The following is a 26,880-nucleotide window of genomic DNA, read 5'->3' on the forward strand; positions in this document are numbered from 1 at the left end:
TAATTTTCAAGTAAGAAAGAGAAATAGAAAAATTCATAGCTTTACAAAAGCAAGTGATTTATCTTTAACCAGTGAGCATAGAACTCCGTTCACCCAAAAAGTATTATTTTTTAAGGTATGGTTTTAGTCTCTAGTTATGGATTTTGAAATTTAAAAACTCTATTGAGTTTGAATTTTAAGATTTAGGATGTTGTAATATTTTAAATTTTAAAATTAGGGTTTAAAAAATTACTTAACTACATTTTAGGTCTTGATAAATATTTATAGAATGATGACTACCTTCTCCATATCCTCAATATTGAAGGTTAGATATTTCTATCACCAGGGTGGTATGGTTCCTACAGTACATTCTTTAGCTACTTAAATATCATAATTCAAATTCTATTATGCAGTTGTTCTGTTTTATGGTCATGTAGATATTTTTGTTGAATTGCTCAATGAAATATTCCAAAACCATTTAGTATCGAATTGAGCCATCAACCTCAAAATATATGGATGATAAACAAATTTTTTAATGTCCTTGAATCTGTTACGGAGCTTTACTTGCAAATACATGATTGGATTTGCCAAGCGTATGAATGCCGTAAAATATAATTCCAAAAGGCGTGGCTTGTGAAATCAAACACTGTAAATATAGTTTATTATGATTAAGGAAAAGTAAAAAATAGCTCGAGATACACTATGCCACCAAAACTTTACGATAGATATGAAGGTGAACAAATTTCACCGTGATAGTAAACAGGATCGATTACACATGATACAATCAAATATCATCAAAGAATTTTGAGAACAATTTCCAGTTTAAGCATTGAAGAATAAAATCTGGGAAGACAGACGCCATTGATCAGCTGAGATCAGAAAAAAATAACAGCAGTTTGCCAACTGATGGTCTGCCCATGTTAACAGATATCCAAAATGATAACAGGTCGGTATATGCTGAGCAGCTCAACGGAAAGACTTGGATGAACCAATCAAACAGTTTACACAGAACTCATACCCACATCCAATATAAATCTGGTCCGTATTCCCGCTATAATCACTGTACAATTTGCACCATCTCAGCATTTTTGAGGGGCTTGTGCAATTTCTCCAGGCAGCAGAGCTTCATTCACAAGAAACAAGGATGAAAAAATCAAAAAGACTTGGCTCAAGTAAATTTAGCCTAAGACTGTGGAAAGTACTTTTTCGCGTCAGAATCTTCCTCCCACCCTCACAAGGAGAATAGAGGCTGCACTCTGCCATCTATTAATTCTTCTCAGAAAACTCTAAAAGCCATATCACAGTGAACCAACCATCCTCCAATGACTTATAAAAGCAAATACTATTTGATGAACAATCACCGTGCGAGCTTTAGTCAAAAGGGAACAAGCAAACGATCATCATTGACAAACTATTTCACAAAATCCCGTTCAAAACCCTCTGGTAATAATCATATTGCCTAGTCCGCCATGCATCCAGACTGCTGCTAATGAGGGAAAGCACCAAAGATACACATTGCTGCCAGGAGAAAGAAAAAGTTATAGCGAACAGGCAAAAAAGAATTCCAGTCTAGAGAGTAACTAATATTAATATTAAAACCTCTTCGGTTAAATTGAGATGGAAACGCTTTCGTAGGTTCTGTATTGTCCGTGGACCACCTTTAAAGCAGGGGAAATCAGAGTCCTGATAACGACATTAGAAAACTATTAGCTGAGAAAATCAAGCATGCCCATCCACGTTCATAATAACAATAAAAAATGTACACACAATTGACTCCCACGACTACAAAAAAAGATCAGCTACAATAGGTGTAACTTCAGATCATGATTTAAGATTACAAGATAAGACTACATCAAGCTACCAAGGCAAGGACATATGGAAACCTCAAACCTCTATCCCTCTAACCTTAGATCAAATAAATGTAGGACCCGTTGTTTAAGTTATCACAAAAGGTGTTTATCTGATACAACTACTTTAATAGGCGCACATTTTAGAAATACCTACTTTTAGCTATTCACTATTTTTAAATTCCAAGAAAAAAATACTAAAGCAACTATGCTCTACAAGTCTTTTTCCTTTTCTTCAAGAAAAAAGTTACTTAATGTTATAATTTTGAACATGTACTTAAATTTAAAATAATTTTTCTTTTATAAAAAAGAAAAGTACAGTGTAAATCTTTTTTCTAGATTAAACCGCCCTCGTCAATCTTGCATACACATTGAATGGGCTAACAGTGATGCTGGATACAGCAAATTTTTATTTAAATCTTTTTCCTAGATTAAACCAGAACCTCGTCAAAATTGCATACACAGCCTGATAACTGTATGGTTATTCCATGGGCTAATATTCATGCTGGATATTTAGTGCTCCACCATTTCCTTCCCGAAAAATTAGAACATACACAATCTACAGGGAATTGCATGTTTGATTGTCGTCCTCTATCACAAAGCTCTACATCTACCTCTAAGATATTAATTGTTTATTGCTTGAATCTCAATGTAATATGACAAAGTTCATCCTGTTAGAATAATTGTTAAATTTATGTATGTTAGAGTAATTATTAAGTCTAAAGTAGGGAGCAGTGAGTTGGGAACTACTTCCAGCTATACCTATGAGCCTAGTGCACTCTATGAATTGTACTTAGGAATCTAGGGTAGTCTTTTGATCTTTCATCTTCCATTGTATCAGTTTCTATCATTATAAATAGAAGATCACAAGAGGGATCTCTTAAGCCCTCCAATTTTATATTATCTTTTTATTCTCAGCACATCCCAAAACCAATTGATTTAGGTGAAGTTGTTCAACCGATATTTAAGCACCACAAGAATTAAGGTAACTGATGCGAGACTTTCCAATATGCCCCCTCCCCCCTCCCCTCCCTTCCTAATAGAGGTGGCATTTGAAAACAGGGAACAAAAAGATATAGGAATTGGACTAGCAACCAAAATTAGATGTTGATCCATAAATATATAGGGAAATATCGAGTTGAAACCGTGTGTGTATGTGACAGCACATGAGGTTTATTTATATAGAGAGAAAGAAATCAATATAATAATAGAGGAGATTTGGTAACGTCTACTAATAAAGATATGATCATAGAATAATACAAATATTATCTTGATATTTCTAATTATAAAGATGTGATCCTTACATTTGTAATTATATAGATATGATCCTTATTAGTGTAATTTTAACACTCTTCCTCTAGCTTCAGCATACAATTCATACGTGTTTATCTTGCTGCAAATGCGATTAATCATAGGTCATCTTAAAGATTTGGTGAATATGTATGTCACTTCATCACTAACGTTGACAAATCTAGCAGTGATATCTCAAACTCTAGTTTTTCTCTTACCAAATTACAATTTACCTCAAATATATTTGGTTATTTCATGAATGACAGGATTAGAGTCAATGGGTGATGTGTCCAGATGTCACTTATAAGATGCATTTGGGATTTTTTTTCAAATTAAAGTTCTTTGATAAGTAGCTTTAGCCATGACCTTACATGTGATCTTGATATTTGTAATTCTATAGGTATATGATCCTTATTTTCTCACAACACAGCCTGTTATGAGAAATTGGAATTGGTCAATGAAAACAGGCACAGTAATATTGGACAACACTGGGCAACATGGAGCTAACATTTACCTGTAACATCTCAACAAGAAGAATAACACGCTCAGCATGCTTACGGCAAGTAAGGAAGCCTTGAATGCATAAAACCTGGATTACATCAGGAAACAGAATAAGACAAATTTAGAGCTAGTTTAAGAAAAAAAAAACCATATATGTTTTACCTTGAAATAATCAAAGAACTCGCTTGGAATTCCCTCAGCATCAGAATCCATGACCTAGCACAATCACATTATTTCTGTTAGGTGCATAGAGGAAAGCTAGTAAGTGTCTGGAATGACCAAATGGACACTCAAGTATGGATGTGGATTAACCAGCAAACAATTTCAGTTTTACCTCAAGAAGCTCTCGGGTTAATTTGAAAGGTGCACTTTCAAAATTAACACCACCAGGTGAGTTAGAAAGCATGAAACCAAAATCAATATGTATAATATGACCTTCTTCATCCATTAAGAGGTTCCCATTATGCCTATCCTTCACCTGGATTAAATTAAAAACAGCAAAAAATGAGAAGTGGGTAGAAAATCTTCAATAACAAAAAGTAAAATAGTATGATTTGATTTGCAATTTAAGCCGGTAATACACCAGTTTTAGAAAATGTATGCATGAGCATAGTAAAAGGTTTCAGACCTGAAGAAGGTAGCAAACCAGGGAATATCCGGCCATACTTTCTACGAAGTTCCTCTGAAACAAAAACATGTAAACAAAACATCAAATATTGAATCAAATGATATTGTCTTTTATATTTTTAACATAAAATAAAGATGTTTGTCACTATATAACAGATTTATTACATGATGAAAGGAACAACATTCAAATGATAAATGGGAGTAGGAGGATAACCCTTTAAATTAAAAACCTGCAAGAAATCGCTCTAGACAATTATGCCGGAGAAAAAAATGGGAGATGGGGGCAGCAGAAGTAACATATGACGGTGGAATGCATTTTTCAAGTGAATGTTTGAATGTACTGAAAGAAAACTTACTATAGAACATCCAAGACAGGATTACCTAGGAGAAGAAAAGAAAAAAAGGAACGCCACTGGTTAAAAACATGAACGTGATTTTGTAATGGGATGCTTGTCAGGTGTCATAAATAGGGGATTTCAGAGTATAAAAACAACACGGAATTTCAGAGTAGATTATGCTGGGTTGTCTGTGGAATCCTTTTTTAACATAGACGTACATATGCTAAACTACGCAGTTATGCAAAGTTAGTATTTTGGAATTTTCTTAGGTGGCCAGGTTTGTTAGGTTGACTTGGAATTTAATATTTATCATATGTATTAGTCATGGATCATGAGGTGGATTGGGATCTTGTGACAAAGAAGGATAAAAAATCCTCCCCAGTTAAACTAATGGGAAAATAAATAACCATGATATACATGTTTCAATTCAGTTATTTTCTTTTTGAATGTTCTATCTGTATACTCAAAAAAAAAAATTTAAATGTCAAACAGTATTTTAGAAAGTGGAACACAAGCTCAATTAAGTATTGCATCTTATAAGATGAACAAGGTCAGTCCGCAATAATACAGAGAATCTTTGAATCTATACATTACCTGGGCAAGTTTAAAACTTGGAGAATCATCTTGATACTTGGCAATGAAAAATTCACGTAAACTTGAGATGTTAGGGTACCTACTCTTTATAGAATGTATAGAAGCCTACAAATCACACATTTAATAATTAGTAAAGACAAAAAATGTAGAATTTTAATAAATATGAAGTATGTAACCATGGAATCACCGTATCTGGAATTGTTTCAATTAGAGCAGTGTAAGAAGAAGTACATAACACTTCATATGGGCGCAGCCAGAGAGGTAAGCCAGCTTCTTGGAAAATATCTGGCATAAAATGTAATGATAGTAAGCAACATAACAAGAAACTCAAGGAAGAAACTGCTGCATCCTACTGAAGTAACCTAGTATAAGAATACAGTAAAATAAGATTCAACAATGCATCATCAGAAAATCTCAGGTGCAACTAGAAAATACCATTTTTGCTTTTTCATACTTCCACATAAATTCCCAACTAATGCATTCAACTATAATCAAGTGCATTTAACATGTATGAAGGTTCACATTGAAGGTGGGACTTAAACAGAGGTCACAAAGACATACATTTGATCCTAGAAGAATAGGATCTCTCCCATGACTTGTATTTAGCTTGATTTCCATTTCACACAGTTAAAAGGAAAGAGAATGAAATTTCTGAAGTAAAACAGGTTCAGCTGCTTAAGGCTTGCTTTGGATCCAGAAAGGAGTGTGAATAGAAAGGAAATGAAAGAGTAACTCGATGATTATTTTAGTTTAGGTATTTTCACATTCCCCTTTCACTCCTGCTATGCTCATCATAGCAGATGCATAAAGCATAACCAATGACTAGAAAGAATTAATATAAAAGAAAGAAGATTGTTATTCAATTGGTTCATTTGAAACAGTACATTAGTCTCTATACATAGAGAACTCTACCCCTAAAGTAACAATTATAAGGAGATCTCTAGAATCTTCTATTGGCTTCTAGTGATACATTTAATATTCTACCAACTTCTAGTAATACATTCAATATCTTACTTACAACACTCCCGCTGGTGAATGGATATCTATCATTCCTAGCTTGCATGTGAGATCATGAAATCGTTCAATGGAAAGACCTTTTGTAAACAAATTTTCTAGCTGAAGCCCAAATGGGACATAGGAAATAGTGATATGACCACTAATAGCTGACGTATTATCACAATAAAGGATCATAAGTTCTTCACATACCACTTTAAGATCATTTAAAATAATTTTCAGGCATAATGTTTTGTACTAGACCTTGCAACAAAATTTTGTTTCTTACTTCTCCAAGTCAAAAAATTTCCACCCAAGAACATGCAATATCTTGTGGTAGATTTACTATCTGTGACAGACCTTGCATAATGTGCATTAGTATACACTTCCATTTTTAATTGTTCATTTCTCTTGAACAATAATCCCCTTCCTGGACTTGTCTTCAAATATTGAAGGAGTTTGTTTATAGCTTGTAAATGTCTCTCCTTTGGATTATGCATGTATTGACTGACGACACTCACAACATAGGCTATATCCGGTCTAGTGTGAACTAAGTAAATGAGCTTCCCAACAAGCCTTTGATATTGGCCTTTATTCACAGAAGAACTACCTTCATCACTCTCAATTTTATGGTTTTTTTCTATAGGAACTTCAATGGTCTTACAATCAATCATACTTGTTTCTTTGAGAAGATAAAGAATATACTTTCTTTGGGAGATAAAGATGCCTTTCTTCGAGTAAGCTACTTCTATCCCGAGGAAGAACTTGAATTTCCTAGATCTTTCAGTTCAAATTGAGCAACAAGTTTTTCTTTCAAGATTTGTTTCTCATGTTCATCATGTCCTGCAACAATTACATCATCAACATAGACTAAGGGTGGTGTAAGTTAACTTTTTGGGGAATGCTTGATGAACAAGGTATGGTCACCCTGACTTTGTCGATACCCCATGGAGATCATAACATGAGTGAGTTGACCAAACCAAGCATGGGGTGACTGCTTGAGTCTATAAAAGACTTTCTTCAACCTACATATTTTATTCCCTTCTTCAATAGGCCTAAACACTGGGGGAATTTCCAAATAGACTTCTTCCTCTAATTGTCCATGCAAGGAAGCATTTTTCACATCAAATTGTTGTAATTCCTAATGAAAGTAAGCAGACAATGAGAGAATGGTTCTAACTATATTCATCTTTGTCACTGGAGTACATGTCTCCTCATAATCAACACCATAAGTCTGAGTAAATCCTTTAGCTACCAACCTTGCTTTGTAACGTTCTAATGTACCATCAAATTTATACTCACATTATAAACCCATCAATGTCCTACTACCTTTTTATTCAGTGGCATGTTAACAATTTTTCATGTTTGGTTCTTTTCTAAGGTACTAATCTCTTCATTCATGACTTGAACCCAACTCTCATCCTTTAATGCTTCTTCAACTGAAGTAGGGACTCTAATTGCATCAATGACAGAGAGGAAACTTTGGTGCTGCATAGATAGGTTTTTAGTAGTCACAAAATGAGAAATAGGATACTTGGTACAAAGACCGAGTTCCTTTACTCAAGACAATGAGCAAGTCATCAAGGATAGGTTCACAATTAATATTCAAGGAATTTTCCAAACATTCAAGGGTGTTAGAAACAGGAGCACTTACCCCCGGGTCAGATGATTGGTGTTGTTCGTGGATCAGGTTAGATTTCTTTTGTCTTCTGTGATATGTCATACAAAAGAAATTCTTTGGATGACTAATTTCTGTGAGTTCACCCAGACTCGGGAACAGAGTTGCCTTTGCTAGCAACAACTTCAAAATCATGGGTAATTTCTAGAGTAGGCCCCGATTTGGGAACAAATATGCCCTTGTAAGAAGCAACTTCAGAGATATCCATACGAGATGTGTCAGGAGTACTAAGAGTACTACGAGATGGTTCTTGTATAAAAGGGTTAAAAATAACTTAAGACTCAGAAGACTCAGCTTCAAAAGAACTCTTCCCTTAAGTTAAGGACGTTGTTAAAAGGATTTTGTTTCATCAAAAGTAACATCCATGGAGGTAAAAGACTTTCGACTCGGAGGATGATAGCAACAATATCCCTTTTTATTAGATGCCCAGCCAACAAATATACATCAATAAACGTGACAAACCACTTAGCCCCATAAATACTATAGTTTGATGTTGGCCCCTAAATGTCATAATGAATTAAATCAAAAGGATGGACACTCTTTGTATTACTAGGAGGATATGTGGCCTGATGGTGTTTTGCAAGTTGACATACATCACATTTAAATGGAGTTGAGATTAAAACAGACAAAATATGTTTGAGGGCTTGATTAGAATTCCCTCTACTATTCCTGATATTTATATATATGATGAAGGAGATACAAAAAAGGTGAAAAACTAAAGGCTGCAGCTAGGTGCTAGGTTAGAGGTTATCCAACACTCAACCTCCTAGCCTACACATCATGATTGCCTAGATATATTAATTACTCCTACACTCCCCCTCAAGCTGGAGCATACAAATTGTATGTACCCAGCTTGGAACAAATAAACTCAATTCGAGGTCCTCTTAATGACTTGGTCAACATGTCTGCGAGTTGGTCATTCGATCCCACAAACTCAGTACATATTTCCTTTGCCAATAACTTTTCACGAACAAAATGACAGTCTATTTCTATATGTTTTGTTCTCTCGTGAAACACTGGATTTGAAGCAATGTGGAGAGCAGCTTGATTATCGCAATACATCTTCATAGTCTTGATGTCACAAAACTTAAGTTCTTGAAGAAATTGCTTCACCCATATAAGTTCACATGTTAGTGATGCCATGGCTCTATATTCAGCTTCAGCTGTCGATCTAGCTACTACACTCTGCTTCTTACTTTTCCATGAAATAATATTACCTCCAAGGAATACACAGTATCCAGTAGTAGATCGTCTGTCCATAGGAGATCCTGCCCAATCCGCATCACAATATCCAGAGACATGAAAGCTTCCTCGATCTTCATATAACAACCCTTGCCCGGGAGCCTTTTTTAGGTACCTTAGAATGCGGATGATAGAATTCCAATGGCCAACACATGGAGACTGCATAAACTGACTAACCACTCCAACTGCAAAGGATAGATCTGGCCTTGTAATGGTGAGGTAAATTAGTTTTCCAACCAGCCTCCTGTATCTTTCAGGGTCAGAGAATAATTCACCTTCTTCAGTTGTTAACTTTTGATTTGGGTCCATAGGACTCTCTACTGGTTTACAATCAATCATACCAGTTTCTTGCAGGATATCAAGAGCATACTTCCTTTGAGAGATTACAATGCCATGTTTAGACTGTGCCACTTCAATGCCCAAGAAGTATTTAAGGCTTCCCAAATCCTTGGTTTGAAAATGCCTACACAAGTGCTCCTTTAATTGAGATATGCCAACAATATCATTTCCTGTAATGACTATATCATCAACATATACTATTAGGTAGATACATTTCCCAGGAGAAGTATGCGAGTAAAAGACGGAGTGATCTGCCTCACTGCGTCTCAACCCAAAACTTTGAATAATGGAGCTGAATTTTCCAAACCAGGCACGTGGTGATTGTTTGAGGCCGTATAAAGAGCGATGCAATTTGCACACCATACCAGACTCCCCCTGAGCAACAAATCCAGGGGGTTGCTCCATGTAGACTTCCTCCTCAAGATCACCATGAAGGAAAGCATTCTTGATATCCAATTGATGAAGTGGCCAATGACGAATGGCGGCCATTGCAAAGAAGAGTCGAATAGCAGTCATTTTCGCCACAGGAGAGAAAGTGTCACAATAGTCAAGGCCATAAATCTGAGTGTACCCTTTGGCAACTAATCGGGCTTTGAGCCTATCAACCTGACCGTCAGAGCCAACCTTAACTGCATATACCCATCGACAACCAACTGCCTTCTTGCCCGGTGGGAGGGGCATGAGCTCCCAAGTGTGGTTGTGTTCAAGAGCTTGCATTTCTGCAATCATGGCTTGTCGCCATCCAGGATGATCAAGGGCTTCCTTCACATTTTTGGGAATAGGAACAGAAGACACTGAAGATAAAAAAGAACAATAGAAAGGCGACAATCTGTGATAACTAAGAAAATTATAAATAGGATGGGGGTTCCGAGTGGAACGAATACCTTTCCGGAGAGCAATGGGCCAACCAGAATTACCTTCATCAGGAGGCGTGGGAGCAAGAGACGAAGGAGAAGGATCTGAAGTCGAGGAGTCACCAAATTCTTGGATAATTGGGCTATCCGTCAGAGTCCTGTGTGGGAGGTCGGGACTCGGGAAGGTATCAGTAGGTGGGGATAGGGGCTCGGGAGTAGGTGGAGTAGGACTTGGGTTGACAGAGACATCTAAGATAGGGGACTCAACCACAGGAAGAGGGAGGACTTGTTGTATGACATGAGTGTCTTGAACAGAGGAAGAGAAATAAGGGGTTTGTTCAAAGAATGTGACATTGGCAGACATGTAGTATTTCTTGGTTTCAGGAGAGTAACACCGATACCCTTTTTGAAGACGAGAATAGCCCAAGAAGACACATTTGAGAGCCCGAGCAGAAAGCTTATCTAGACCTGGAGACAGGTCGTGAACAAAACATACACAACCAAAAACCCGAGGAGGAATGTGAAAAAGAGGGTTATCTGGAAACAAGATGGAGACAGGGACTTTATGATTGAGAGAGGAGGAAGGCATCCGATTAATAAGAAAACATGCAGTTAAGAGGGCATCTCCCCAATGATGGACAGGGATATGAGCACCAAGCAAAAGTGTGCGAGCAGTTTCAACCAAGTGTCGATTTTTTCTTTCTGCTATACCGTTTTGCTGTGGTGTGTGTGGACAAGTGGACTGATGCAAGATACCATGTGAACTTAAAACTGCAGACAAAGCAGATGAGAAGTACTCTTTGGCATTGTCACTTCTTAAGATTTTGATTACTCGACCAAATTGGTTCTTGATTTCGTGTAAAAAAGATGTGAAGATGGATAACAATTCAGAACGATCTTTCATAAGATAAACCCAAGTACATCGTGAAAATTCATCAATGAAAGTAACAAAATACTTAAAACCAAAAGACGAAATACGACTAGGTCCCCAAATATCGGAATGAATGATGGAAAAACTAGAATTACATTGTGAGAGAGACCTTTTAGGAAAAGCAGATCTAACATGTTTGCCTAGTTGACATGATTCACATTCTAAGGTGTGGAGACCACTAAGTTCAGGACACATTTTTTTTAATTTAGACAAATGAAGGTGACCAAGTCGATCATGTAACACTTTAGGACTAGGAGCTGCAACACATGACACTCGTGGACGAGATCCAAAATGATATAAACCGCCGGCTTCATATCCTTCTCCAATCTGTCTCCCCGAACCACGCTCCTGTATAACAAAAGATTTGTGATCAAAGGTTACTGAACAGTTGAACAATTTGGTTAACTGGCTTAAGGAAATTAAATTAAAGGGACAATTAGGGACAAAAAGGACAGATTTTAGAGTGAGGGAGGGAGACAGGATGACTCGACCGACTCCCTTTGAGGAAGTTTTAGAGCCATTGGCAAGGGTTATAAAATGAGGTTTGTCTTGAAATGAAATGGTTGAGAACAAAGAGGTATTACCAGAGATGTGGTCAGAAGCACCGGAATCAATTACCCATGAATGGTGACTGTCAATGGATTGAGAAATGCAAGCTGTTGAAGTACTCAGGGCTTGAGATGATTGTGTCAGGCTGCTGGACTTGAGACGTAGGTACTCTTGATACTCGTCCTCAGTGAATTTGGACTCAGTAGTGTCAGCCTGAGAGACATTAGCAGTCTTAGAAGGAAAACCATGTAAGGAGTAACAGTTTTCTTGAGTGTGACCCATCCTCTTGCAATACGTGCATTGAGGACGTCCACGGCCTCCACGTCCACCTCCTCTAGGTCCACGTCCTCCTCTTCCTCGAGTAGCGGCCATAACAGATGAATCTACTCGAGCATGAGATTCTTGAATTTCAAGTGTTGGGACTTTTGGGACACGAATCATACGCTGGATCAGGGTGTCCATGGAAGGGACCTCATGAGAGGTCAACAGTTGATCTCTAATGTGATTGAAGTCTGGATGAATGGCGCGAAGAATCATCACCATATAGTATTTGTCCAGCTTCTTCTTCATTTCATCTGAAGCGTCAACTTCGAGAAACATCCGCAGGTCTTCCACGGCTGATTGTGCTTCATTCATGAAGGAGATCATGTCATGATTGGTCATTTTCAGAGATGCCAACTTGTCCGCCGAATCATATAGGCGTTGGATATCGTTGGCATAGATATTCTGAGTCCTCTTCCAAAACGAGTGACATGTTTTGAATGCCCTAAGAGACATTAACAGTCTCGGCTCCACGGATTGCCACAACAAGGCACACAATTGAAAATCTGCTTGCTTCCACTGTTCGGCTTTTTCTTGAGGCACATGGCTTCCGTCTTTCTCAAGGTGGTCATGATGTCCTTGACCAAGGAACCACATCTCGACAGCAGCGGACCAAGAGAGGTAATTTTGTCCATCTAGCTTCTCGGAAGTAATGGAAGGACTTCCAGAGAATGAAATAACACTTCCAGAGGCCATTTCTGATCAAGGGAACAAAAAACAGAGAGCAGAAACGCAGAAACGCAAAAAACAGTGGAGATTTTTAAACGACCGAGGGAGATGTCCGCAAGGGTGACGTCTGGACCTCACTGAATCGGAGTTTTGAGGGTTGGAACAGCAGCAGAAGGCGGCGCGTGGGCTGCACGCGCCTGTTCGTAGCGGAGAGAGAAGCGGCGCGTGGCGGCGCGTCGACGGGAGGCTGGTTCCGGCACCGGTGGGGTTGGCTGTCGCTCGGAGAGGCGCTCCAGATCCAGTGGTCGCCGGCGAAAACTGAGGTGGTCGGAGACGGCGGCCGGCGGCGAACAGTGGCGGACTGCGGCGGAACAGTGGCAGACAGCGACGGTTTTGTGAACAGTGACAGTGGGTAGCTTTGGATAGTGTTTTATGGCAGTGAACAGCTACAGACGGTGATTAACAGTGACGAATAGCGGCGGACAGCCGCGGACGATGGCAACAAGTGCCAATGGACAGACCAGACGGAAACCAGAGCGGGATCGACCCGCTCTGATACCAAGTTGAGATTAAAACAGACAAAATATGTTTGAGGGCTTGATTAGAATTCCCTCTACTATTCCTGATATTTATATATATGATGAAGGAGATATAAAAAAGGTGAAAAACTAAAGGCTGCAGCTAGGTGCTAGGTTAGAGGTTATCCAACACTCAACCTCCTAGCCTACACATCATGATTGCCTAGATATATTAATTACTCCTACAAATGGCTCAAAAGACTCTTTGGAAAATAAGGAAGGCAACATGAACTTTAGAATGGGAAAGAAGGGATGTCCTAGATGACGATGGAGAATCCAAATTTGAGAGGACTCAAAAGTAGTGCAAGATTGGACACAAGAGGTACCTATTTGGGCACTAATACTATCTTTAGTTCCCAAGTTGTTAAAACAATACAACCCTCTCTATTCCTTAACAGTTCCAATCATCCTCCCTATGGCAAGATCCTGGAAAACACAATGAGTGGGAAAGAAGGTTACAAAACACTTTAGGTCATGGGTAAGTTTTTTAACAGAAATAAGATTATTAGAAAGGTTTGGAACATAAAGAACATCTTTAAGATTCAAGGATGGCAAAAGGCAACAATAATGTTGTATCCAAAAAGAGAACATATGATGTTAAAAGAGATGAATGAGGGGTCATATGGTCTATGGTACCAGAGTCGAGAACCCAAGAGTTCTTACATAAAACTTTAGAAACATTAAAAGATAAATTGAAGTTCTTACCAGTCATAACTAAAGAGCTAGAACCAAAAGGTGACTTACTGGTAGACTGCATAAGAGATTTCAAAGGTTCAATTTCCACACGTAGAGCATGTATTTTTGAAGTTAGAAGCTCAACATTGCTAAGTGGAACTGTCATGCTTAAGTAAATAATAGGATTCCTTAGCCCCCTCTTAACTAAACGAGAACAATAAGACAAAAAAGCTCCAGATGTGGTAGCAGCAGCGACAACAACAACTCCGGCGAGGGTTTGGCAACAACTCTAGCAAAGGTCGGGCGAGGTCTACGAAGGTCCGACGAGGACCGGCGAAAATCCAACAACAACTCCGATGGACAATAGGGTGGATAAAACCACAAGTTGGGTGCACTTCAGGCAATCCCAATATTTAAAGGAAATGAGTGCACTTCAAGCAACCCTAAAAGCAACTGTAACTAAGATAGTAAAAAAGAAAAGCGAAAGCAAGGCTCCTAAGATTGGGAGCTCTAATACCAACAAAGAATTAATATAAAAGAAAGAAGATTTTTATTCAATTGGTTCATTTGAAACAATACATTAGTCTCTATATATAGAGAACTCTACCCCTAAAGTAATAATTACAAGCAGATCCTAAAATCTTCTATTAGCTTATAGTTAGCTTCTAGTAATACATTCTACCAACTTCTAAATGCATTTAATATCCTACTCACAACAAAATAAAAAAAACAGATTAATATTCAGAAGAATTATATGCAAAACAAAGACCCTTAATCCTGTCATTTTGGGCATACTCAATACATTAAAGCATAGGCAAGTTATAAATCAACAGATATTAAAAATGAAAATTAATCCAAAAAGGGAAGCCAGTGGTATAAAGAATCAGGGGTCCAGGGGAATATAAGATACATCTTCTAAAACCATACTCAAAAACAATATTCTTGTTGTGGAAAACATATACCAAAAGACAAAAAAATCAAAAAAGGCAAAAGTACTTTTTTGCACATTCAAAGAGGAATGGTAAGTTCAGAACATGAGGCGGCATAGGAAGAGTCTGAAAGAGACCACCTACCATAGAAGTGTGAAATAAGTTGAACTGCCAGATGCTCCTGCCTACAATCATCCCCGCTTTTTACAATTACCTATGATAAATAAAGTGGAACTATTGCCATCATGTTCAAAAGTTGTGATCTTAAAGCACACGTACTAAAATAGAATAATCAAATAACTCATGAACAAAAAGCTGACCACAATTTACACTACAAAACCATGCTGATATATGAAGACACATGAATATAATATCACAGCTTTCAACCAATTGGAAAAATCGAAGTTTTGATTGCTATAACACTCATTCTTGATTTGAATGTGAATTCTGTCATAATATGCGTAAAACAGATGTTACAGTAACAACACACAAAGAATGAAGGAAATATTTCTTTCATGTCAAATGTATAGACAAATTTCCATGGCCAGCCCATTGTTCCAACAAAGAATATTCAGTGCCAGACTAACTTTTATGTAGAGAAACCATGAAGAATTTGGTACAGGTAATCATTAACCTCATCACACAAAATTGATGAAGAAAATTTCAAAGCAAGGTTGAATTTGGTGTGATATAAATCCATGATTATTTTCTTATAGGGCGCAATATAAATGGTTTATCCCAATTGATATTGCATGATTTTACTGCAGAGGAGCTGAATTCCAACTCAAAAACTGATGTTTACAAAAAGCTAACTTGTCAAGAAGTTGTTGAACTTTCTTATGGTTGCACCTCCATAGAATATTCTTTCATTGATAATGTTAGTTCAATTTTTACAAACCATTTTTTTGGTCTAGGAGCACAGGAATCTTCCACAGTAAGTTATCATATGTTCAAGGTGTGAACATTAACAGCATGACAGGGGTTATCTCTCCAAGCAGAGATTACTGGGTACACAAGCCTCAAACCCAATACTTTGCTTAAGGGGAATTCATAATTTAGAGAAAGGATTCCTCATTTCAGAACTTTCTTTGATTGATTGTTCAGAAAAGGATTCAATATATATCAATCAAATACGTAAACAAGATTAAGTTGTAAGCAAATAAAACTAAAATGCATAGAAACTGGCATAATATTAACTCAAGTTCAATGGGAGAGAGGCTCGCCAGAGATGATAAGAGGATGCAGATACATGTCACAGCCACCATGGTGGACAGAGTTGTAATCACAGATCGGCGGAATTCCGTAAATAGCAGCACTATAGTGGCTATTTAACAACACTGTATTGTACCCAACCTTTCTAGAAATTATAATTCATACATTATTACAATTGCAAAACATTATTTTCTGACTTGGATATCAATTCCAATGGAAAAGTAATAAATAAATAAAACACTTTCCTTTGGGTGATATACATGTGTGTGTCATGCATTTCATTTTTATTTTATTAAATTCCAGTCTTCATGACATTAAAAAATTATGACACACCAAAAGAGTTCTTTGGATTGATAAATATACGTACAGATCGCAAGTCCCAACCAGGTAAGTTCCCATGGACAGAAGCTTTGCGGATCCTCTCTTTCTTTACCTCCCAAAGTTCACCAGACAAGGCATCACTAGCTTTGGGGATAATTCCATTAGCCTGTTTAGATGAATCATGTTATGTACGACAACTTCATACTTCTATGGCTAAACAAAAACAAAACTTACAACTATATTGCCCTACCCTTGGTGGTGCATCTGATGAATCTTGACCAGCACCTTTCAAAGGGAGTCCAAGGGGTGCTTCTCCCTTTGCTGCCGCAGCCTAGCAAATTTAAAGTGTTAAAAAAAAACAAAAGTCGTAATTTGAAATGGGAAATGCCAAATAAAGACATGAACAATCAATTTGTAATTCAAATCTGTCATATACTTGTATTGCATATGATTGGATTTGATTAGTTTCAGAGATTATACACACTCGGAATATATCGGAATATGTGAGTGTACAGACACACACATATAAACTGTTTATAATCGTATTTTACAGTCATATTCTCTTTTGGTTGGTACATTGGTGAAAATTATGTTATTAATCTTAGATCCTTCCTTATACAAAAGAAAATTTTCTAATTATATTTTGTTTTCCATTTTATCAACAATTGATTAATTTAAATAGATACAAATAACTTCTTACCCCTTTTTTCCAATTTTACTATATAAAGCCAATTATTGTCGACAACCCAAACAAAATATATTACATTGATCCACTTTTCACCGATATATTTAAACTTTTCATATAACTGATTATAACAATAATCAATTATATTTATAATTGGTTATTGAAATAACCTATTAAAATAATCCAATCCAAACATACACTACACGTCGAGGTGTGAAAAGCATGATCCTTCACTGAACAGAATGAATTTACATAATCCATGCTGTTGGTTCTATACTACTAAGAACTTGTGTCCTGCATATGCATAGTTAAATTTTTCATGTTCTTGATTAAATTATCATATAATGGGATATCATCATCAATATCCCTAAATGAAAGTTACAGACTTACCTTTACTTCCTCTATTGCCACTGTACTTGGAACACGTCGATGTTCCTTCCGCCGTCTTGGTGTTTGATCCTCAATATCTTCCATTTTTACCCCAGGATCAGCTTTTAATACTACCTGCACCCACTCCATATCACTGTCATGTCCTGACCTAGCCATTTCTTGTATACCATCTCTGTAAATTGAAGGATGCGTAATGCCATAACAGAGATCTGCTACAGTATTTTCTGACCTACAACGAAATGGTGCTTTCACAGAAAGATTCACACTAACAAATTTGACTTTTGCATCAGCCACATGGGTCATTGCCTGGTCAATAGCCTCAGCAGTTGATCTGGACATTCTATCATTGCTATTGCGATATGCTTCTTGAGCTGTCCATAATGGATATGCCCAAGGGGGTGGTTTTTGAAAGAAAGCATCTCCATTTGCCAAAGGAATCCCCCCTTTCGAAAGTTTCTGAGAACTAGATGTCTCCTTGGAATTGCTATAACAAGGGTTTTGCACGAATGACAGTATATCAGAAATATGGTTTGCATTTTACAAAGCGCAATATTTTCCACAACGCATGAGGATTATTATACAAGTAATACCTTGGCATTTCACATCTCAAAACTTCAACACATATCATGTACGGTGCCTTCTCCCTAGAATTCAAGATAATAGCTTCATCTTCAGGTATATGAAGTACACGGTACATGCCCTTTCCCAACGGAAAGCAAACTCCTAAGAATATTGGAAAAACAAGAATCATATACAAGCAAGAGAATAAAGAAAAACTGTAAGCAAATTAGCAAATGGAATACAAAACAGAATTGATACACCAAAATTGCATAATTTTAGGTAATGTTAGGTTATCTAATGGTGAGCGACTGAGTGGAATGGAATATGTTTTAGATTAGAAACTTTGGTCATTTTACATAATATAATCAGGTTCAAAGATGATACTTCATGCTTAGTAAGTAGCTCTTGTCCCAGTTTTCATTAGTTAGTGTTTTTGTTTGCTTGCATTGATTTTTAACATTTAGATATTTTGTTAGTATTTTTCTTATCACAAGTTTAGATATTTTATGCTTTTAAATTTCTTACTTATGTTCAAGAAAGCTAATTATCAAAGAAAAGGGAGGGAGCATGATCCAGTGCCATAGGCCATAACAATGAAGAGTTGATGTCATAGCATATTGAAAGTTTGACAATTGAAGTCTAGGAAAGTCTTTAAATATTCAATTGCAAGATGCTGGAGCACTGGAAACTGACCACGAAATGTACTAGGCATGGGAATTAGTACAAGAGCAGTAAAGTTGAGAAGTTCCGATTAGTAAATGGAAAAATTATATAAAAAGGGTCTTTTGAGCCTCAGAAGGAGTGTTTACATCCTGGAAGGCAGAGGAACAAAATGGATAAAAGTTACCATTCCATATTTAGGATACTTTTATGGTGAACCAGAAAATGCTTTCACTTTATGTCCACCAAAATGGAGAGAGACAGTGTCAGAGCGAGAAAAAAAAAAGGATGTTGTTGGATGGAATGCTTTCCATTATGTTGTGCTCTATCCCATCCTATTTTAAGCAGTTCTAGCAATGGAAACTAGTATCACATTTGACTCCTTTGCACCAATCCAAAGTCCAAGTAAAAACTATAAGAGACAACTATTTCCAGTACATGATAGAAAACTATATATCACTGTATGGAAAAACACTGCCAATCTGCTTGATGTAGTACAGTTATATTCCAAGCAAAGAAGAAAAGAAAAAAAAAAAAAGATAAGCTCTTTGAATCTTTCACCTCGGAAGGTGGCATCACTGTTTGGAACCAAAAGACAAATTCGTATGAAATGATGTATTATTTACTAAGTATGATCGATTACAAGAGTATACTCCTATAATCCCTCAAGAATAGCTCCTTCAGAGGTGACTAATACCTCAGCGCAGTTATAGCCAAACAATAAAAACAAAATCGTAATCAATCCGCCTTCCCTGTTGCGAACCTCTTATATTCCTTCATTCCCTGTAACCAGTTCTGTTCCACTGCAATGTGAAATCTCTCTTTTAACCCCAGCTAAGGTATCAGTTGGGCCCAAATCTTCTTTGGGAATAAAATACCGCCTCCAAAAATTTTCAAACTCTTTGGCCGTAACATGTAATATATGCTAGGATGAAAAACATCACAAGATATTGGTGGAATCCATTTAGTCCAATTAACATCACTAACTACTACCATTAAGAGTTAAGAAGTACCTCCAATATTGTGAGCCTCTATTAAATGTAAATTGATCTCTGCAAGTGACTTGAAACACAGGAATAACAAAGAATATGTACATGTCAGAAGCACTAGATAAAGAAAACATTAAAGGAAAATGTAAGGAAATAACCTCATGCAGGGCATCTTTGCGGTCTTCTACTGGAAATACATCCACCAGCCCAAATGATGTCTCACATAACGTCAGCACAAAATCCAATGATTCGTGGTAAGCTCCTTTCCGGAACTGCGATGGATTAATTGGAAGTGGAGGTTTTGTTCCTGATTTCTCATTTTGCTGCTTTGGTGATCCGGGATGCTTCTGCCAAAGTAACATGAAAAATCCAGTTAAGGCATAAAATTTTATATAATGAGAAATTACCATGTCTCTAATATTAAAATCAGCAAAGGTATGAAGAATGTGAAAACAGAGTTGGGGATGCATTAATACTAATATTACACTTCTAAGTTCAAAATCTAACCTACAACTACAATCATCTCTTAAGCATCTTTCATGAATGCAATGTGTCGTGCATTCATGCCCATTCCCATGATATGACTGTTATTGAAAAGGAGCGCAGGTAGCCAATAATGGGGTTGCCAAAAACGTAATGGATGTTCAGATCGAGATTGATGCTGTAAAATGATTTCTATCAGATGACATAGTGGCCTTAAGCAATTTGTATAATCGAAAAAAAGTTATTTGTGATGCCTTAGCATGTGCTAAATTCGCAGATTTCGGTTTCACGTTAAAACAATACACAAATAAACTAAATGTAAACGTTAATGTATGTTCAACACACCTCTTTCTGCCTTTTTGACCCTAATAGCTCAGAATCTTCAATTGATCGATCACGGTCTCTAAACAATTTACGGAAGAAATTCTCTGTACCCGGACTACTTTCATACAACCCACCATTGTTTTCACTGGCTGAACTACTTTTACTGTCTTCAGGATGCACACGGAAAATTCTTTTGAACAAAGAAAATTCAGAGGGTTCTTCCTCAACATTGGTTGTACCATCTTCAATTTTGTCACTTGTATCTTTCTTGTCTTCAAATTTGTCCTTAAAGAATTTTCGGAAAAACCCTTCTTTTTCATCCTCTTCAGCAGGCTTTGCACATTTCTCTTCAGAATTTGCAATATCTCCTTCGTCATTCCCATCCTTCTTATCCTCAGACTTCTCTCTGAAAAACTTTCTGAAAAAACCCTCTTTTTCTTCATCCTCCATTGTCTTATTGGGTGTTCTATCCTCGGAATCATTCTTGCTATCACGAAACAATCTCTTAAAGAATCCATCTGAACTAGAGGGCAAATCCTCATCCTCACCTTTACTGTCTCTTAAGAGCCTTTTAAAGAAACCATCCCTTTCAGATTCTTCATCATCCCCTCTACCATCCCTTAAGAACCTTTTAAAGAAATTATCCTTTTCAGAATCTTCGTCACACTTCTCAGACGATTTACGGAAGACAAAAGCCTCACGAATCTTCTGGCCCAACTCATCTTCACCCTTGCTATCTCTTAAAAGCCTCTTGAAAAAACCATCTTTTTCAGACTCATCGTCATCTTTCTCCGCTGACTTTCTAAAAAGCAAAGCATCTCTAACTTTTGGACCTGGCATAAACTTCTTAAATAACTTGTTTTCCTCAGTAGATTGCGGACTACCATCCTCCTGCAAATTGTTTCCTGATGAAGGTGAGAATGACATAGACCTCTGAGGGAGCGGTGAAGATGTTAGTGACAACAATCGCTGTTTTGATGAGAATATCTTATTCAAAACTTGGCTCTTGCCTCCTGGGGTTGTAGGAGCACTTTGAGGCCTTATCAAGGGCGGCCACTCACCCATTAAGGTGGCTGCAATCTGGCACTTTTCTTGAATCCTACTAATTCCTTCATTATCATCGGAGTCCTCAAGCTCTGCCAATAAGAACCAATGCACCTTCAAAGCAATCTTAAGCGACTTGCAGCAGACGTCTATGACGAACTTATCCAAAGATGGACTCGGCTTGTGTATCATCATGTAACATACTTGGAACAAATAACTCTCAATTCCGTGCAAGGGAAGTGTGTACATTCTATTACACAGGTAATCACGCACCCCGGAGTGGTCATGCTTGTACAGGTAGCTAACAGCAATCCACTCACAGAAGAACGATGAGTCAAAGAACCTGATGAGCCACCCATTTTCACTGGACTCACTTGTCAAATTAGGCCTCGACGCAATTTCCCTGGGTTCATCGACCTCCCCACGATTCAATCCTAAGAGCCTCACCATTCTCAACCTACCATAATCATTCCGCCAATAGGAAACGGCCCGATTTGAATTAAATAACCAGCTAAAGCATACTTAAACCCTACAAATCCCTAAAACCTTCCCCGAAAGCCCTAACCCACCCACGAATCGAAATCACCACCCTCGTCAGTTATCCGATTCCAGCGTCTACTTCAAATTCCCAGAAACCCTTGCATCAATCGTGAAAAAGATACAGCGACACAATCCACATATTTTCGTGATAAAGTTACATCGAAAATTGAAGCTGCAGCAGGTACAACCGTGGAATCTTCCCCCTAAAATTGCAACAAACTTCAATTGGAAGAAATGAAGGTACCTAAGTTGCGCGAAATGTGAATCTGGCGCTAACCGCATGAGAGCGTGCAATTAAATCAAATGCCGCAATGAATCTCCACGCCCTGCCCAAAACGACGGCGTTTTGATCGGTGGCAATGGAGCGGTAGTGGTGGTTGTTTTCTTTGTGAGAGAGAGAACGACAAAGGGAGGCACGAGTTAATTACTAAAACCATAAAAATAAAAACCAAAAATAAAAGAAAAAGAAATGCTAAGTTGCGCTTAACTGTGACATGCACATGCACAGTCCTAGTCCTAAGATCGTGGGGTAGTAAATTATTTCCCTCCATTCCCGATTAGAGTGAAGTTTGCGAAAAACCGGGAGCTCTATGTTCATATGCTAAGTGTGAAAGCATTTAGTACAAAACAAAGCTTGAAATCAATTATTGGTATTCAAAATTGAAAGTTAAATTTGAAGTATTTAAAAAATGTTATTAATAGCAATTTTTGTATGATTGAATGAAAATTTGTTTTATTTGAAATAAATTTCTAGTGCTTATTACTTATCATGTGAGTATAAATACATGAATTAAAAAAAATTAGAAAATATTATGTATTCATCTTTTATTATCGATGAGTAAGATATTATGCGATTAAGAATTTTATTTTTCTTTAAGGTAATGAAAAATTATTAATATATTTTAAAATATTAGTTTAATTTGAAATGTCACGATATATTATGATTTTTAACATGAGCTTAAAAAAAATATTGTCTAATTTTACACTAAATGTCTTTGGCATGTTAAAAATAAATATATAATTGCTTTAACTACTAATTTAATCTCCTATGACATTAATTTGTTTTTGTTGTATTTGATTCAATTGAATTTTGATATTTGTCTTTTTCTCAATTGCTTTCCTATTTGTTTTAAAATATACTCAATTTAGTTTCTTTTGTTAGATTTACATTTAATACCGTTTCTTTTAAATATCATATGTTCATTTGTAGTTTTTTTTTTTTGTTTTTTTTTTAAGTTTTCTTCACATTTCACATTTATGTCACAAGATAATGTCAATGCCACATCTCATTGTTAGTATCAAAGTTAGTGTATCACTTATCGCCATCTACCTCAAACGTACACTTCTCTGGGTCGTAGATTATAGGATCTTAAGGTTGCGAAGACCTTGGACAAGTCTTGGAATGTTGGTCTTGGGTTGGGGATTTAACGACCATGTCGTCAACGTATGCTTCTACGTTCTTTCCAATTAAATGGTTGAATACTTTGTCTATTAACCTTTGATATGTTGCGCTTGCATTCTTGAGGCCAAAAGGCATGACCTCATCATGGTAGTTTGCGTCTTTTGTTATGAAGGTAGTCTTCAACTTGTCATCTTTCACTATGAGAATCTGGTTATAGCTCAAATTGGCATCAGGAGGCATAAAACGTTGTGGTCGGGTGCACCATCTAATAATTGGTTAATGCTTGGCAGAGGATACGCGTCTTTAGGGCATGCCTTGTTGAGGACTCCACACACATGCGACATTTCCCACTTGCGACATTTCCCACCTGCTCTTTTAACTAACACAATGTTGACGAGCCATGTTGTGTACTTTGCTTCTTTTACGAATCTGACCTTCAATAGCTTTTCAACGTCAACCTTGGCGGCTTGTCTCCTTTCTTCTCCTAACTTCCTTTTTTTTTAGGGAAACCGACTTGGCTCCTTTAAAAATGGATAAGCGACCTAGGAGCGTTGAGAGGTGCATAGTTCATGTATTGGACAGGCTTACGCTTTCATTGTCGAACATTGCCTCACAGGGCGGTGCTCTATCAACTTCTTTCTTCTCAATTGGGATGATGTTGATATTGACATAGACTTTGTACTTCCTCATGTCCTCCATCCACATCAACTTGGCGGCTCACTGTCTTAGCTCATTCATATCAGTGGGGTGGAGGGGGGTTCATGCATAACTCATCAATAAACGGTCCCACCTACAGGTTCTTCACTTTAAGGGAAACAATGCCAAACATGTCGATGAAGGCTCTTAAGGACTCTCCTTGTTATGGCCTTATGTTGAGGAGGGAGAGGGAGGAAACGTCGTGTCGGCAACTTGTTTTGAAATGGGTTGTTAATGATGAGGTTAGCATGTTAAAGGAGACGATGGAGAATGGTGGTAAGTTATGGAACCCATCTAGGGTTGGCCCTTGAAGAGTAAATGAAAATGCCTTGCATAAGATTGTGTCATCAGTTGAATAAAGGCTTATCTGGTTGGTGTACAAGGCCACATACTCATCAAGGTCTGATGTGTTATCATAACAAACTGTTGGGGCCTTACATTACTTAGGGAGGGGAGTTTCAATGATGTCGTCAATGAAGGGATGCTTGTAGCTGCTCCTTGTTGCTGAGGAATTGTTTGTCACACCTCGAGTCTTAGGGGTTGGATTGTACTCACTTTCCTCCTTTATTTCATTAAGGGATACTTCTTTGGACAGGGTCCTCGGCCTCGCGTGCACAATATCCTCAACTCATTTTCCCTTGACTTGCTTCTCGGCCTCCACCTTCCTTTTCAATCTTGCATTCTTTTCTTTTTAGGGTTTCCATCTCTTCAGCATTTTGTTTCTTGTAGTCGACAAACTCATGTTGCATCTTTGCCTAGGCTTCCAGTATAACTGTCAAGTTAATAGAAGGTCTGGCTCCTCTCGCTTCCACGATTTTGCTACTAGTGGATACCATCACTCAAATCTTTGAACCTTCACAACTTCATCTTTACATAATATATGTTGGCCTACAGTGGCGCTAATTGTTCTTACGAGGTCGAAGTATACTTTGTAAAGTCTCCTAAACAACTTCAAAGGTCTTCAAAAGGAACTTGTTTTCCAATCACGAACAAAAAAAGGAGGGGTGCTTATAAAAGACACTTTGATCCCAAAGTCAGTCAAGGAATCAACGTTAGAGAAAAAACATAATAATGTACTTCGCAGAGTGTGTCTTTTATACTAGGATTCATGGACCTTACTTGGTTGGGCTTTGATTTAGTTGACCTAATTACTTATTAATTAGAATGAGTTAATTAACCTTGGATTTACCTTCTTTGGGTGATAGTTGTAAGACCCAGGAAAATTAAATAAATTAATATTTATTTAATATAAATGCAATTAAAGAGATCTTTATAGTAATTAATATAGAGAATTATTACAAGGAGCAATTGTAACTCAAGTGATTAAGAGTACTTTATTATGTTGGGAGGACTTGGGTTTGAGTCTTGGATATGCCATGGTTGAGAATTTAATTATTTAAATTGTTTTACATGGGTGCATGACCTTGAAGTGTGATAATATAATCATACACATGTATGAATTATCAATAATCATGTAATGGCTTGTTGGTTTGTGCATATGATTGGCAAGTGTGTGGATGTGAGTTTGAACCTTGACTAGCGCACTTTATGCTCTTGTTCACATTTTTATTACTTTTGCTACGTTAGGGAGAACTTAGAAACCCTAGCGAGAAGCCAAAGAGGCAGGGGGCTCATTTACGAGTTGTAGCTTGTAATGAGAGTTAAACACGTGACCATTCTAGGTTGGAGCCTGATGATAATTGGATTGTAGTCCGTAACAAGATAATCTATGGGTGGTGGCTTTGGGGTGGAGACTTGCTGAGGCCATTCCTTAAGTTGTGGCTCAGAATGGAGGGTAAACACATGGGAACCCTGGGTAGTGGCATGGTGGTATTGGAAATCTAGTGTGAGTATACAAGTTGTGGCTCGTATTGGTTGACTCCACTTGATTTACACTCACGGGTAACGACTTGTGATGTTGGAAATCTTGTGTTGAGAATACAGATTGTGGTTCGTATTAGGGAACTCCACTTGACGTTGCAGATGGTGGTTCGTAACGTGATATTTCCGCAATGTGATCTACGAGTTGTGTTGCGGATGATGGTTCGTAACGTGATATTTTCGCATGTGTGATCTACGAGTTATGACTCGTAGCGGTGGAATCACGAGTGGTGGCTCGTGACAGCAAGGGTTATCTTAAAGCCATTATCAAAGTGTGTAGAAGATGATTGAACATGGTGGTTGGCCATGATTGCGAGTGCATAAAGAATGATTTGGAGGTTATGGAATCAATGTTTTTGCTTTAGGTGAGGGCTTTTACAATTGTGTGTATGTTTAATTATATTGAGTTCACCTTATCTGCTTGTGTTTGGCGATGATCGTGTAACTTGTTACACGAGAGCAGATGATGTTGTAGGTGACACTAGTGATACGTATGGTCGGAGCGGGGCTATATGGGGAATATATATAGAACATTTTATCACCAGTTTATTTATTTCATATATTATGGCCTTTATGATTTGGAAATTTGGTAACATTGATGTTTTAGTTTTAATTTTGAACTATGGCGCATTTAATGAATTTAAATTTTTCTCACACTTTGGGAAAAAATTGTTAAATGTTGAGTATTTATTAATTTTCATCTTTATTTATTTAAATTAGTAATATTCAACTAGGATGTTACAATAGTTATACTGACT

General features: G+C 37.3%; 1 protein-coding gene across 4 annotated transcripts; it reads right to left on the bottom strand.

Moving 5' to 3' along the window:
* Positions 1-675: 675 nt before the first annotated feature.
* On the bottom strand, positions 676-22,694 carry LOC114164315 (phosphatidylinositol 4-kinase beta 1-like). Of its 4 annotated transcripts, none has more exons than XR_003599533.1 (17): positions 20,581-22,604; positions 19,911-20,099; positions 19,777-19,825; positions 18,133-18,265; positions 17,543-18,026; positions 16,718-16,798; positions 16,514-16,633; positions 15,079-15,148; positions 5,364-5,461; positions 5,177-5,281; positions 4,246-4,299; positions 3,952-4,095; positions 3,780-3,833; positions 3,631-3,705; positions 1,579-1,662; positions 1,182-1,497; positions 676-1,102 (listed from the first exon to the last, which is right to left on the bottom strand). XR_003599533.1 is itself a non-coding variant. In XM_028048948.1 (17 exons), exons 2-17 carry the CDS (start codon positions 22,051-22,053, stop codon positions 1,396-1,398), a joined length of 3,315 nt encoding a protein of 1,104 aa, XP_027904749.1. In that variant the 5' UTR covers positions 22,054-22,527; positions 22,632-22,694; the 3' UTR covers positions 676-1,395. The 4 variants fall into 4 exon arrangements, 3 of the variants coding, with proteins under 3 accessions (XP_027904749.1, XP_027904748.1, XP_027904750.1); XM_028048948.1 differs by adding an exon at positions 22,632-22,694 and having other exon boundaries at positions 676-1,497; positions 20,581-22,527; XM_028048947.1 differs by having other exon boundaries at positions 676-1,497.
* Between the last annotated feature and the right edge of the window lie 4,186 nt (positions 22,695-26,880).

Source organism: Vigna unguiculata, chromosome 9 (assembly GCF_004118075.2).
Source record: "Vigna unguiculata cultivar IT97K-499-35 chromosome 9, ASM411807v1, whole genome shotgun sequence".
NCBI lineage: Eukaryota > Viridiplantae > Streptophyta > Magnoliopsida > Fabales > Fabaceae > Vigna > Vigna unguiculata.